This window comes from Pipistrellus kuhlii, unplaced genomic scaffold (assembly GCF_014108245.1).
Source record: "Pipistrellus kuhlii isolate mPipKuh1 unplaced genomic scaffold, mPipKuh1.p scaffold_m20_p_6, whole genome shotgun sequence".
Lineage (NCBI taxonomy): Eukaryota > Metazoa > Chordata > Mammalia > Chiroptera > Vespertilionidae > Pipistrellus > Pipistrellus kuhlii.
In genome coordinates this window covers 5,118,537-5,133,191 of record NW_023425562.1, presented here as the reverse complement: position 1 = coordinate 5,133,191, position 14,655 = coordinate 5,118,537, and the positions used below count along the sequence as shown (strand labels likewise).

General features: G+C 50.6%; 1 protein-coding gene across 12 annotated transcripts in view; it reads right to left on the bottom strand.

The window, feature by feature from the left end:
• Positions 1–9,440: 9,440 nt before the first annotated feature.
• The window catches only part of PTPRT (protein tyrosine phosphatase receptor type T), an 845,125-nt gene continuing 839,910 nt past the window's right edge, over positions 9,441–14,655 (bottom strand). For all 12 annotated transcript variants that reach the window (XM_045574406.1, XM_045574409.1, XM_036418808.2 and 9 more), the window contains 4 exons: positions 14,382–14,507; positions 13,408–13,571; positions 10,683–10,818; positions 9,441–9,830 (listed from right to left, as the gene is read on the bottom strand). In XM_045574406.1, coding sequence (XP_045430362.1) covers positions 9,777–9,830; positions 10,683–10,818; positions 13,408–13,571; positions 14,382–14,507 — 480 coding nt within the window. In that variant the 3' untranslated portion in view covers positions 9,441–9,776. The remainder of the gene's footprint in view (positions 9,831–10,682; positions 10,819–13,407; positions 13,572–14,381; positions 14,508–14,655) is intronic.

Below are 14,655 nucleotides of genomic sequence, written 5' to 3'. Positions count from 1 at the left end.
GCCCCCTATCTTTTTCTGGCACATTTCTCCCGTTGGGAACTAGCTGCCTACAGGGTTCCTCAAGAGACATGTCCTGCCAAGGGCAGGATGACAGAATTGCTGATGGCTCCTGACTGTGTAGGCCTGAATCTCCCATCCAGATAACTCCCTTATTCCACTGGCCGTTGATTGTGCTAATTGTGAAATTGGGCTCCCTGTGGGGCCACGGATAGTCCCTCTTACTGTTTACTGGGGCAGGCTTTTGATTTTCAGCAAAAATATGAGATGGTAGGACCCCTGCTCCCAAATCTGAGTAGCAAATTAACACGTGACCCTTCGGATGAGCCTGGGATAGCTGGCCACCCTGTGTGTGTGGCAGGGTCCCATCTTGGACTAATAGCTAGAGGATGGGGTAGTGTGTGTAGCTGAAGCCAGATTTACCAGGTGTTATCCTCTTAATGCAAAGCCTCAGACAATGTTTTATTTTGGAAACTAGAGGCCCAATGCATGAAGATTTGTGCAAGAATGGCTTTCCTTCCCCTGGCTGATGGCACCGCCTTCACTCTAGCCAGAGCCTCCTTTCTGCCTTCCCACGCTGCCCAGAGGCCCAGAGCAGCTACATAGCCCCTAGCTGCTCAGCGCCTGCATATGCAAATTAACCTGCCATTTTGTTGGGTTAATTTTCATACTCCTGATTGGCTGGTGGGCTTCGTGAAGGTATGGTCAATTTGCATCTTACTCTTTTGTTAGTGTAGATATGAATCCAGGAAGCAAGGAGGGTGGGGATGTAAATCAGAGCAGGAGAGAGAGGGAGGAACATAAGGTTGTTATGGAATTGGCTATTTCTACGAGTCCCTTTGATTACTCTGAAACCACTTGAAAAGTTATGAGAAATACAGCTCAGAACCATCTTCAGAGGAAAGAAAGGAGGAAGCATTTGTCTGCAGGCTCCAGTCTCCCCTTGATCAGAGGTTTCCCATGGAGGCTTAGTGCCCCTGATTCCTGAGTGACACACTTATGAGTGGGTTCCTATGGGCATCTCAGCAGAGCATCAGGAACCTTGGGCAGGAAGAGAGGTGTAGCGCCTGTCTGAGGGGAGGCACCAGGGCTGTCCCTGTGGGAAATGTGAAGAAGTCTGCTTAGACATGGTGAGCACAGCCATGGAGAAGAGGTGAGGCTAAGTATTCAGTGATACCCATCTGTTTTACCTGGCCTTGTATACATCCCACAGACAGTGTGCTCCCTCGGGGGTGATCCAAAGGGGGCATGAAAGCTAATATCCTCAGCATGCATTTCTATAAGGTCCTCTCTCCCACAGAGGTTCTTCTGAATGTTATTTCATCTCCCAGGAGCTGGCAGTGGACGACTGACCAATTTTCTGAATGAGTGCAGACCATTTGGAGGGTGGAAATGCCTCATCTTCTTGGAGGCCCCTTTACATCTTCTAGGTAGCAAAGCATGATTCAGCATCAACCCCTGATGATTCTCATTTTAGCTCCTGTGTCTTTTAACCAGAGGAAACTCCTCTTGGGCCTGATGGCTGAATTCCCAGCTTTTACTCTGCATTGCAGATATAGTGGAGGAGAGTGGGGTGAGATGGAGCCAGTCATGATCACAAGGATGGCTTCTTGGTCCTGCCCTGCTTACCCTGTGACCTATAGAGGGATGACTTCACCTTCTCTCTAGGCACATAGAGCCACCAGGGTCCTCTTCATTCAGAAGGAGGTGATAACCTTCCTCCCGGCTCAGTTGGCTCTTAAAGCTAGGCTCCGCATTCAACCATCACCATGGGTGGTGATTGTCTGGGATAGCAGCCTCTAGCTCTCAGGCACTCGGAGTGGAGAGCAGGGTGATGCTTCTTAGGCTGTAAAATATCCCAGATTCTGCAAACCTACACCGGGCTCCGGTCTGACAGATAAAGGGGAGTGTGCCACTCTGGTCAGTATCCAGGTCAGGGCACACAGGGGTGGTGTCCCTCACTGTGCATGTTGGCCCAAAGGCATCACTGTGAGAACACCTGAATCCGGACACACCCAAACCAGTTCATCCAGGCTCAGGAGTACTGGGAAGTTGTCAAGAAAGATAAGGGATATTTAAGCATATTTTCATGGAGTTAAGTGGAAAGAAGCTTATCTCAGAATGTGTGTGTGTGTGTGTGTGTGTATTTGCATAGATAGAAAGGTCTGGAATGGCATAAAAATATTAACAAGTACCTTGGAGAAGTGGTTACTTTCATCTTATGCCTCAAACAATTTTGAATTGAGGTTTTCAAGTGAGTATATGCTATTTTTATAATAACTCTTTAAAAGATATTTTCAGTTGGGGGAAAATGATAGGCTCCACAGTAAATTTGTTATTAGGAGATATGTAAAGTGTTAACCTTTAAAAATATTTTATTTTCCCAATGCCAACTGTTATATTTGTGGCAAAAAAGCATAAATACAGTGGGCAGACTAAATGACATTAATAAAAACAAGGGCAATGGGACGAGGATTACTGGCTGGCTGGCCTCCAGGTTCCCCACTCAGGACTCAAGCTGGGAAGCACATGTTCCCGGGTTCTGTGGCTTACGTGGTCTGCTGGGCACTATACCTCGGTCCCTTAGGTTGCAGAACCTTGCCAGCGTTCCCAAGCCTGCGTGAGAGCAAAGCGAACCCTGGGCCCACCCCTGTGGCTCATGCTTCTAGCTCATACTTAGGACTAGGGAACCAGGGCAGAGCCTGACGCTGTGATTCTGTCGGGGCTTAAACATGTGTGCATTTAATAAACTTCCCGAGTATTCTAAGGCCAGTGCTATATGGACCACACTTGAGAAAAACTGTTTTAGACCCAACCCTTTTATAGTGTAATGTGTAATCACATGAAATCCCTTACTATTTATGAACTTCCACTTTCTCATCCGCAAAGAGGGGAGAATATTTCCGGTGTCAGAGATCTAAGGATTAAGTGAACATAAATAAAATGAAACCTAGTTGATAATAGGTTTTTCTCTTCTTTCTTCTATCATTCTTCTCTACCTGACCCAACATTAGGAAGACACCAGTGCGAATATCTTAGGAAAACATGAAACTCAGGGTCACAGCTTTATTGTATAGATTTTCAACACAGCCATATTACAAACATTGTCAGGGAACATTTACAAGAATAAATAAGATGGACTTGCAGGTGTAAAAAGATTACACTTCACTGTAATGTACGTCAAAAAATATATCTGATATTCATTGACCTGACATTATTTACTTCTGCTTTTTTAAGCTAGAATTGGAAAGAAAAAAGGAAAACAAAAAGAACATTGACAGCACAGTGCTGGCTTTTAAAAAAGTTGATTTATTTTGTTTTCGCTTCTCATACGTGCTTTATCTATCAAACACCCAAACTGTACAAGTGCAGGCCGTCGGGGTGCACAGAAGAGGCTGCAAACACCGTGGAGACTTCGGTCTCACGCAGTGGCATATGCCCAGTGGACGTGAAAATGCCAGTCTCCAGGGAGTTGAGTGGGAACCCCATGATGATCCAAGAGGGCTATGATGGTGCCCAGTAGTGAAGGCAATGGTAGAAGTAGCCCGACCCTTTACCTTTCATTGAGTAGTACGTTAATAAGGTGGAAAGAGAAGGTAGAAAAGTGCTTTGAGTCTGATTGCCAATATAGGTTAGCCTGGCCTAGCCCAGAGTCCACCTGGCAATGAGATAGATAATAGTAGGGATGGTTATAATTGTGTATCAACAGTCACTGTGCTTTTGCTTTGCAGTCTGCTCCAACAGGCCTCGAGTGGGGAGTGGGGCATAGGGGTAGAATTAACTTCTGGAGATAATGTATGTGGTAGGCAAAATCCTGTTCTGGGTCCTGCTTGTACCTTTACTCGTTCTGGCTACCACTGACAGCCTTGTTCGCCAGTGGGTCTGACATATGGCTAGTCTACTCTGAGATCTTGGGCATTGGCTCTATACAAAAGCGGCTGTTCTTTCTGGGCTATCCGGTGATAACCAGCTTGGATGAGCCCTACATCTGTAGCAGAGCAGCATCTGAGCCTGTGTGGTAGGGAGATTTGGGCAGGAGAGCAGGGATCTTCAACCTGCATAAACCAAGCACAACCTGCTTGGCTTTGTGCTCTGCAGGAATGAGAGAGTTCGAACATGATCCCAGCTCTATAAGCTCTCACCCTCCTGGGGGGAAGCAACTGAAAGGCCCTGACAGCAGTGTTCCTGCTTCCGCTTAAAGAGATGTCTGGCTTCTGCTGGACCATTGCTGATATGAAGAGCCTGTCCTCTCTGGCAGACAGCAAGTTCTTCCGTATAGCTATTACGTATCACCCATTGATCCTAGTTCCACTCACAGGAGTGACCTGGGACTAGCAAACTGTGCTTGAATTTTCTAACAATCTACAGACCAATGGAGGATATGAGCACTAGTATTGTGTCTGACCCTTCAGCAGACTGATTTGACCTGGAATGAGAGAACTTTGCCCTCTGAGCCTCCATACTGCCTTGGGTGCTTTGACCCAAGGAACAACTTATATCATTAATCTTCCATGGGAGAGATGGGGGCATGGTAGGCACTGAGGGTTTGTTGAACCATCATATGAGAGGTCTACTGATTTGTACTCACAAGCCCAAAGGCGCTGAAATATGTGTACTTCAGTTTTGCAATTGTGGCAGGTTACATCACGTTCCCCTTCCTCTCTCCAAATCTAAAGATCCCACTCATCAATGACCCACAAATTAGATTACTTGTCTTACACTGAGCTTCAGTCTTTCATAACATTGCCTTTCTGTTCAACACTCTAAGGTCCCCAGACCCTCATTCTCTGAACATTTCAACCAGGGATCAGGGTTCAATTCTCACGACCAAAGCACCTCTCAGATCCAGAAGGATGTTCCAATAGCTCTTCCCTATGAGCCCTCTGCCATCCTGAGACCTCCCACATCTCTTGTATCAGCTCCAATGGGTATCCCCAACTTCTTAGATAACTAGGATGCCAGGCCTGGAGTCTAACATTGTGGGCGCTGACTGCTCATATTGGGGACCTAACATTTATGGATGGCTTTCAGAGGGTGAATGTAGTCCCTCTGATGGCCTTTGCAAGAGATGACCTTGGTCTCTATAAGACAGATGTATAGACAGCCAATGTTATGCAGAAGTCTCTTTCTGCTTATTAATGAACCAGAAGAGAATCTGTGTATATGAGCAAATATGACTTAGTACACATCTCTGCTGTGCTTCTCAGGATCATGTCCCTGACTCTGAGATGTGTGCTGGAGGAGCCCCTCTATTCTCTGCCACTGACTTCTCGCCCTGTTGTTCAGACAGTGTGTGACCTCAAAGGCAGGTCTCTGGGAGGTGAAGCCAAGGCCCTGCATTTGATAACCTCTAGATAAGGATACTGGGAAAACCTCCAGCATGGAACCCTTGAATGGGAATTAGGAAAAGGCTGAATCTCAGCTGGTCTTCTCTAGTTGGATTTACTTTGCTTGCTTCTCTATTTTATTCGGCTGTGATTTGGAGCTGGCATCATTGGCTAAGGAGCTCAGACTAGTTAGATGATGAGGCAGGCAAGTCAGGGCTTTGAGATGAAATGGCCATCATGTCTCATCTTTAGAACTGCCCTGCAGCTCGGGTCGACCATTTATTCCTAAGGCTGTTGGCCCAATATAATCTGTTAGCATCATGGCTTAGGATTCTGTTCATTTTACCTTCGGAATCACCTGTGTTTTCCATGGCATTACTTCTGACTCATCTTGGTGCTGATGGTCTTTCTGTCTAGCCCAGGATTGACCATTTACAGGCCAGGAGAGGGCAACTTTCTTTATTCTATTCTAAGGCAGTGAAGTGTGAATAATTGTCAGTCTCTTCAATGTCTCTGAATCTGGGTTGGCAGTGCCTCCTGGCTGCTCCTCCCTGGCCTTCACATCTGCTGTCTGCAGCAGCCTTACTAGACTGACACCGCTGTGCACACTACAGAGATTCACCAAGAGCTGAGGAAATGTGGGTCCCGGTGAGAGCACACAGCAAGAGCTAGCTCAGCAATGGGGAACTGGTGTGAATAAACATGATTGGCCAGAGGGAAAATTACCACCTTTGCCCTAAGAATCCAAGACTTACATAAAGCAACATCCTTGCTCTAGGTGGTTCTGGCTGGTCCTTCCCTATCCCCTGACCTGCTATGTCATAGAACTGACCACTGACCCAGCGGACTGCATTCTTGGTTCTGAGTATTCCTTTTAAGCCCTAACTTCCTGGCCTTGCCTTCCTGTTTTCCTGTCTGCAGCTTTCCAAATCTACCTCTTCTATTGGCTGAGGCTCTTCATTTCACATCTCTTCCTATTAACTGGTTGGCCCAACAATCTACAGATAAGAAATGGCTGGGCTGGGATTAGAACTGAAGAATGAGCTCTTTCGTACCACAACCCCATGCTTCACCAATGGATGAACTCTGCCATGGTAACCAGTGCTTCCTGGTAGCACCCTCTGCAGGGAGGGCCCTGTGTGTCATAGGAACCCATAGATACTGTGGTTTAAGTGAAGAGCCTTCCAGACCCCAGACCCTCAATGTATGTGCTCAAGTTTGCTTATGTTAGCAACCATGTGGACTCCACCCAGACAAAGCTAGGGACATCATAAACACAGGCAGATGGGGATGCTTCCCGGCTCCTCATTCACATCTTGCCTCTTCTCCAAACAGGGTGCATAGCTGGGAGGTGAGAAGCACAAGGCCCTGCACTAAGTGAGGGTATTCCCTTTGATCCCACCTGTGGAGATGCAGAGGCCACAGATAGTTTTCCTCTGCATGGAGCAAGGTGAGTGCCCCCTGTCAGTGTGGGGTGGGAAGGTACCTTGGGAGAGGTGGTATATGACAAACGTCAAGTTCTTGGGCACTTTTCACCCAAGCCCTGGCCATGTGGGATCTTTGGGAGGCACTTCCACCCACCAGCCTCAGTTTCTTCTTTGTAAACTGGCCTAAGACCCGCCCATCGCCCTGCTATCTCGGGAGGGGGCTGGGTTGTGAGGAAATGAGGGATGAACTGCGGGAACCATCACTGGCCTTGGTTATTCCACTGTGATCTGAGTTTTTACACTTTTCTTTTGACCCGAAGTCACATTTTAAATTCCTCCCATTTGAAAGGATAGAAGCCACTGCCATGTTTTATCTGCCAGCTATTTTACCCCTTCCTGAGCAGAATAAATCTCAGGATTTGTGTTAGATAGCCTCAGTCCCCTCATTCTGTATGGATGAGCCAAGATCTGAGAAAAGAGCATATAACATGGTGATTTGCTAGGCTGCAGGCTCTTTGAAGGCTGGGGGAGTGCCGGCTGGAGCCATGGACTGGAGCCAGGCGAGGCCAGCAGAACCAGGGGGCGGGGGCTCGGGCCCGGGGACCTGCTCGGGCTCACGGGGAAGGGCCCATGAAAGGAAAAGAGTGAGTTCTTCGTGGGGCTCCTTTTTCTTCCTTTGCTTTGAGATGTTTCTTTTTGAACCTCCAAAGTGACAGCCCTTCCTTGATCAAGTCCCCGGACTTCCAGACAGCTCCCGAGCCCATGCCAATGGGAGCAGCGTCTGTGGGCTCCTTCCATGTCCCTTTCTGTGGCCTCCGGCTGGGTCCCCCTGTCCCCTGGTAGAGCAGAGACCCTGCTTCTCACAGAAGCAGACGCTCACAATCCCCTGCGTATTTTGTTCCAGCGACAGACAGAGGTGATAGTAAAGAGTAGACGCTGAAGGCAGTGTTTTCACAGTGTCTGATGAAGGGGAAGAGGCTGCCTTCCTCAACACAGCTGAGTGCATCACCCCGAGCTCCCTGGGGCACTGTTGGCAGAGCATTCACCCCTGACCCTGGCTCCTCTCCTGACCTCTGGGTGGGCTACCCCCCCCCCCCCCAATACTACCTCTACCCCAGGACTTCCCAACCCTCTCTGCCATTGCGCATGCTGATCGTGGCCTGGATTTCTTTTTCTTGCTTTTCCTACAGTGAGACCCAGTCGGGGTGGGAGTCACCTCCTCTAGGAAGCCCGAGGCAGTCTCTCCTGCTCCATGGCGCCTGCGCTGCATCGTGGCTCAGTTTCCCCAGTGCGCACTGAGCTGCTGAGTCCTCCTGTGTGGGGCTAGAGCAGCTTCCACGATGCAGCTTCCTCCATCCCAAGCAATCCCAAGGCTGTCTGGTCTTGAGCCCACGCCCCTGCGAGAGACAAGGTAGGGAGTCTGGCTGGCAGACCACATCGCTGGAGGGAACAGGGAATGGTTTTCACTGGCGGAGGAATGATTACACGAGACCAGCTTTTCCTGGGGAGCCAGGAACGAGGCACTAAAATAGAACAGAAATTCTGGGCCTCCCAGAAGAACTGGCACCAGAAAGAAAGAATTAAATTTCCATTTGTGGAGTTCTCTGCCCAGAAGTTTCTGGCCCTATTTTCCCTCCATAAAATAATTGCTTGGCTGAGAAAGGATGAAGGAAGTAAGGAAGTGATGTCGCCATTATTCGCCTTTTTGGAGCCGAGAATTTCACTGCCGAGGAAGATGCCTCGGCCTCCTCATGTAACATGGAGATAATGGAAGGACAGGAGCTCTCCCCGGGGAGGTGTCCCTAAGCATCTGGGATGGCACACAGTATGGTCCTCCCTGGCACACAGGAGATGCCTAGCAGATGCCGGCTCCCTGTCCCCGACTCACGCATCCTTTGGCAGGACCCTCGTTTCCTAGGCCTAATCCCTTCAGCCTATGTGATACCAAAGCATCACTGGTCCACAGTGGCCTTTGTCAGGAGAGCAGCTGGGCTTCCTGAAAGCTGGGACTCCGCTGCCCAACAGCCAGAGGAGCTGCCTCTGTCCAGCTGTCTGTCTTGTCAGTGGCTGTGCCATCCCAGGCGGGTCCCTTTAGGGATGTTGCCTGATGACAGGCCTGAGAGATTGGTCCTATGGCTGCACATCCAAACTTCCTTCCCAGGCTTCCCCCCCCCCCCTCCTTTTTTTTTTATTAACATAAGAGACTTAGATTTTACATCCCCCAAAAGAGGTTTCTTTTAATATATGCTTTGGAAAATAATCAAATCTTATCCTATTATCTCTCCCAAAGGGGAAGCCCAAGGGTCAGCAAGAGCCCTGCCTCAGGGCAGTGGGCCCTTTTCACAGACAAGGAGCAGCAGCCATCTTCCCTGCAGTTCCTCCCCCTCCCATCAACCACAGAAAAGCAAAGAAAACCTTTATCCACCAGCGCTGTGGACCCAGCAGGCTGGCGTGAACTGGACCCAGCAGGCTGGCGTGAGTGACAGAAGGGTCAAGGCCCGGGCTGGGGAGGGGATAGCTCTGTGCAGGGAGGGGGGCAGGATGGCCCCAGGTCACTGGAGGAGACTGCAGAGGGCAGCAGGGCAGTGGCCCCAAGAGCCCAGCCACTGCCCCCATAGCGTGGAGGCGGAGACACAGCCCCGTCACTCCCAGGGAGAAGCAGGCCCCAGAGGTTCAGGGAGCCTGTGTCTCCCAGCACCCCATGCCGGCTTGCCATGATGTCCACACACTTGGAAAGCGCAGAAGCAAGAGGTCGGGGAACTGGGAAGTCTGGGGCCTTGTTGTGGGTCCTCGTCGGTGGCTGGCGGGGGTGCAGGGGAAGCTGGGCCTCTGAGCCTCATCTCCCACAGTGACAGGCGCCCCTCAGAAGGCGCAGGGCCCACCCCGGGCATGGGACCACCAGTCTTCTCCTCCGAGCTGGGCCGGGTGCCGCCTCTTGGTCCCTGAGCCCGCCACTGCCATCCACAGAAAAGGGGGTTTGACTGCAGCAGCCTCTGCACTCTGGCAGCTCCCCCATCATGTCAGGCTAAAAGGAGCTTAAATATTCCAGCGCCACCTCGTATACGAACTTATACTGTTCCTGAGAGGAGGAGAGGCAGACAGGAAAGAGGGAAAGGAAAGGAAAATGCATTTAGAAGTACGATTTTAGAGTGAACTTTACCTACATCTGTACCAACAGTCCGCTCAGAATTATCCATGCAGATTCTGATTCAGTTGATCTTGGGTGGGACTCAGGATTCGACATTCTACCAAGCTCCCATACGCTACTGCAGGTCTACACACCAGACTCGGAGGGGGACCCGCTGAGAGTAAGTTTAAAGATCTGAATTCCCATCATTGCACCAGGCCTTATCACTGGGGCTCTACCTGCCAGTCTCTTTCCATCCCTTTCTCCGCTGTCCTCTACCAATACCTTATTCATAAAATTAGCCTAAAAGGTTGGCAAACTGCGGCTCGCAAGCCACATGCGGCTCTCAAGCCGCGGTTCGCCGCTCTGTTGACTAATGAGTTTGCTGACCACTGACCTAGACTCTTGATTCCAATAATTACAGGCTATTGCTCCCTGTGATTAAGCTCCTATTCAAATGGTCGGCAAACTCATTAGTCAACAGAGCACAAATCACGACTCTCAAGCCGCAGTTTGCTGACCACTGGCCTAAGTTAATGAGACTGGGATGGGACTGGACCTACACCCTACCCATCCAGAAGCCCTTCCCCTAAGCCTGGGTCAGTGGTACTTCCAGAAAGAACGGGCAGAGTGTGTCAGGACTAACATTTGGGCTGCCTGCAGGGGAGAGAAGTTGGGGAGATTAGGAGCTGAGTGCTGATAGGAGCAAAGTACTGAGTGTTTTCACTATTTGATGCTGGTTTTTTCCGGCTCAGGGACTAGGGTCATGCCCCACCTGGAGGGAACAGTTCCCAGGACACTCACCAGGGTCTCCACCATGTTGGACTTGTTGTTCCGCAGCGTCTTCACGATGTGGAACACGTCGATGATGTTCTGCTGCTGGATCATCTCGCACACGCTGCAGATGGCGCAGAAGGTCCCGCTGCGGCCACCCCCGTTTCTAAACAGAGGGAAGGGTGAGTCAGACTCCTTCCTGGGTGCTGCACCGGCAGTGGGGGGGTGGCTATCTTGGTCAGGGGAAGGGAAGGCACTGGCAAAAGCCCAAACCCGAGCCACGTGTCATGGTTCAAGTCCCAGGGTTCGAGTACCCCAAATCTGCTGTGATCTTGGGTAAGTCACTTTCCTTGTCTGAGCTCCAAGCTTCCCATTCATACAATGGAGGGTTTGGACTTGGTGACCCAGGACAGTTCAATCAGCTTGATGTTTCCCTGGTTCTATGGGTGTGTTACAGTCACCCATGGCACACTGACCCCAACCTTCAGGCTCAGAGTGTCTTTATGCATGTGCCTGCCTCCTTGTCCAAGGGGGTGCTCTGGGCTCACCTACACATCCCGTGAAGACAGCTATGGTTGTGTATGGTTTTCCTCCTAGTTTTCCCACCGACTAGGGACAGCAATGCCAGAAACATCTCTCTCAGCCTAGGGGCAGCCAGCCCAGGTGTTCGGGTGGGGGCCAGGCTGGGTCTATTTATATACCCGGTGAAGCAAGACCCTACAGCTCTGGAGATTGGAGACAGAGGGCCCTTGGCAGGGCCAGCTCCCTGCCACTCCTCCTTCCTGAGGCTCCATATGTCATCTTCATGGAGACACCCTCCACTCTTCACAGAGACACCCTCCACTCTTCACAGAGTCCCTTTGGAATCTGCCTGATTCGGAGCTCCTGGGCGTGTTGCCAAGAGTAACTAATGATTTCATGTAATGGTCTGTGTCTAAGGAACATCTGGACGAAACTAAGGCACTCAATCTCCCAGATGTTTTATCTATAGGACATCCAACGACCAGATGCTTCCAGTACAGACAATTGCCCTCTTTCACTGGCCAGCGCCTGCGGCTCCCAGGTGTGCCAAGGTCCCTGTTGATAGGACACCCCTGTGGTTTCCTTTGGTTCAAACTGCTGGTCACCTTGGACAGAGGAGAGAGGGGGATACAAACCAATCACATGGAAAGAATAGGGAGGGACCCCAAGAGGGAGGGTTCCGTATTTTCTGGAGCAAGAACAGCAGAGCCCAAGTGGAATGAGACCCTGGTGGGATGGTTGTGGCTCTCAGCTAAAGGGGAGCCACCTGAGTGAGGGAGAAACTGAAGGGAGCAGAGTGAGCTGGCAGGGAACCAGCCACCAGTTTCTGGGATGTGGGCAGAGCCAGTTCAGCCTGGCTGACGTCACCCACCAATGCGACATGCAACACCTCAGGGCATCTTCCTGGACTGCAGTGTGCATCCCTTGGGAAGGGGGATTGCTACAGGTGATGGCTCTTGAGCTGTGCATGTTTAAGTTCTGTGACTTTTCTGACATGTGCGTGCACCTCCTTTTAGAAAGGAGAACAATAAGCTGGTTTTGAAAAGACAATTCTGAGGTCAGTAGGTGTTATGAATGCCTCCACCAAGTCCACAAATACTTATTCTAGAAAGGGGAAGTCTCTGGCCAGGTCTTCCTTAACACACCTTTTAAAAGAGTCATGTCTCCCCACTGATTTTAAGGTTCTAAGAAGCAAGGGGAAAGGTTGTGAATCCAATGTTCCACACTAGCTGTTCTCACTCCCAGTTTGTTTTGGGTCCAAGGTCTCTAGGATCCTCTCTGATACTCCAATGGTGGACTCTGACACAGGCATTTGCGTGTTTACTACCATGATATTGCATGATATTTGTATGTTGACAGGTAAATTGTATTTGCTTTCTAAATATGTCAAAGCCTCACAGAGCCTTAAAAATGACCTAATTCAATATACCCATTGGACATATGAGTAAACTAAGGCTCATAAAATTAAGTGTTTTCCTTGAAGATAGCTTGTCAGCCACAGCCCTTTAAGGCACCTGACCTCCACCCTGTGTAATGATATTGGGGTCTGTCTGACTAGAAATCCCTGTACCCAGCTATGCCTGTCCTAACACAGGAGGTGAAGGGATAGAAACATCCATCCTGAGCCCATGGTGCCCTGGGAAAAGTGCTGCAGACATGGTGGATGAACCCCTTGGTTTACTCAGAGGGAGTGTGGGTTAGCCTGGAGGCCAGCGGATTCTAATCAAAGCTTCTTTTAACTGCCTGATGCCTCACCTGCCTGTGCCTCAGTCTTCTCACTGTGACATGATAAAATCTACCCCCCGATGGCAGGTGACTCATTTTAACTGCCTGGCATTAGGCTCACGTAATCCATTCCCCTTCCCTCCTTTTCTTCTTCAGGAAAGAGAGGAAGGTCTGGTTGGTGGAGCCTCTTCGCCTGAGCCTTCCTGCTGGAGGTGGGACTTCCCTGCCTCCTGGGAGCAATGGCCTGTGGTCTGACCACACTCCAAGTTTGGGGAAAGGCTGCCAGGTTTTGCGTAAGTAAATATGTCACATAACCTTAGTTCAGGGCAACCCCAGTCCACTGAAGGGCTGAGATTCTCTGAATACACTCCCATTGGCCATTCAGGGATGTTGAGATGTGGTGCAGCCAGGCGTGCCTATGACCAGTGTTTGTGGCCAGCATCCCCAAGGCTGTCCTATCACCCACCTCCCTGTGGCTCTGGCGACGCCTCCACAGTACAGTACTCACAGGCAGTGGACCACCGTGCGTCCCTCCCGCCCATCGTACTGCTCCTGCCACTTCTCCAGCCGCCGGACCACTTTGAGCAGAGAGCGTTTGGAGGGGGGCGTGTCCCGGTAGGCGGGCCAGCCGATGTACTGCAGGTGCTGGACTATGCGGTACCCGTCCTGAGGCTGTGGACAGAGAGGCTGTTAGGGCCGCTGCAGCATTGGGCGGAAGACAGACTCAATGAGGTCTAAGCCACGTCATCACGGCGAGAGTCATAGACTCTCTCTTAACTCATCTCTACTCGTTTGTGCACACTGATTCTCCTGCCCTGTCCCCCTTCTCCACCTGGAAAACTCCTACTCAGTCTTCAGAACCCAAGTCAAACATTCCATTCCTCAGGAAAAGCCTGCCCTCTCCCCGAGGTTCATGTGCCAGAATATATCTCACTTTCACATTAGATGGTGACCTCTGAGGGGAGGGGCTGAGTTCTGTTTGCCCTGGGCCCCAATGAAGGCCAATGTCACTTTAGTTAGCCACCATTCCATGGATTACTAATCCGCTCCCTCCCACCCAATCCTCCTCCCTCCAGCCAATGAGTTTCCTCTGGAAGCAGCTCTTTTTCACTCGTGTGGTTCCCAGGGTCTAGCCCAAAGCTGGCTGGATCCAATCAAAGGTTGCATCTACTGCCAACATAGCGAGGCACCGTGGGAAAGCGCTAATTTCTAAGAAGTGTTGTCTACACGGCAGCAAGTGTGTCAGGAAACAGGCAGATGGCAGGCAGGATGCTGCCCTGTGCGGTTCTGTGTTTGAACCATGGCTGGGTCTGGAGCTGGAATCGGCAGAGGCATCACCTCCCCAAAGACGAGATGAACTGAGAGCACATCCCGGATGCTCATTAGCGGAGGCGGTTCCTCTCCTACAGGCTCCGTCTATTTGTGTGTGTGTGTGTGGTGGGGGGAGGGCAGCATGGGATGCGATGGCGGCCGCACACTCACCCGAGCCATGTTGCAGATGCGGAATATCCTGTGGATGATGTCCTCGTCTATGTCTGCGGAGACGAACTCCACCTGGATGGGCCCGTAGCAGCCGGAGGTCTTCTCAGGCCAGTACTGCATACAGAGCTGGAGAGAGGCCACGGGAGAGGCAGGGGTGGGAGGGTGTTAGTCTCATGTGTCACTAAGCCCTTCCTATTGAAGGCAGACCACACTCGCTGGAGATGCAGGGTATAATGTAGGGAATTAGACCCCACTTCCCTGTTGGGGAGCAGCC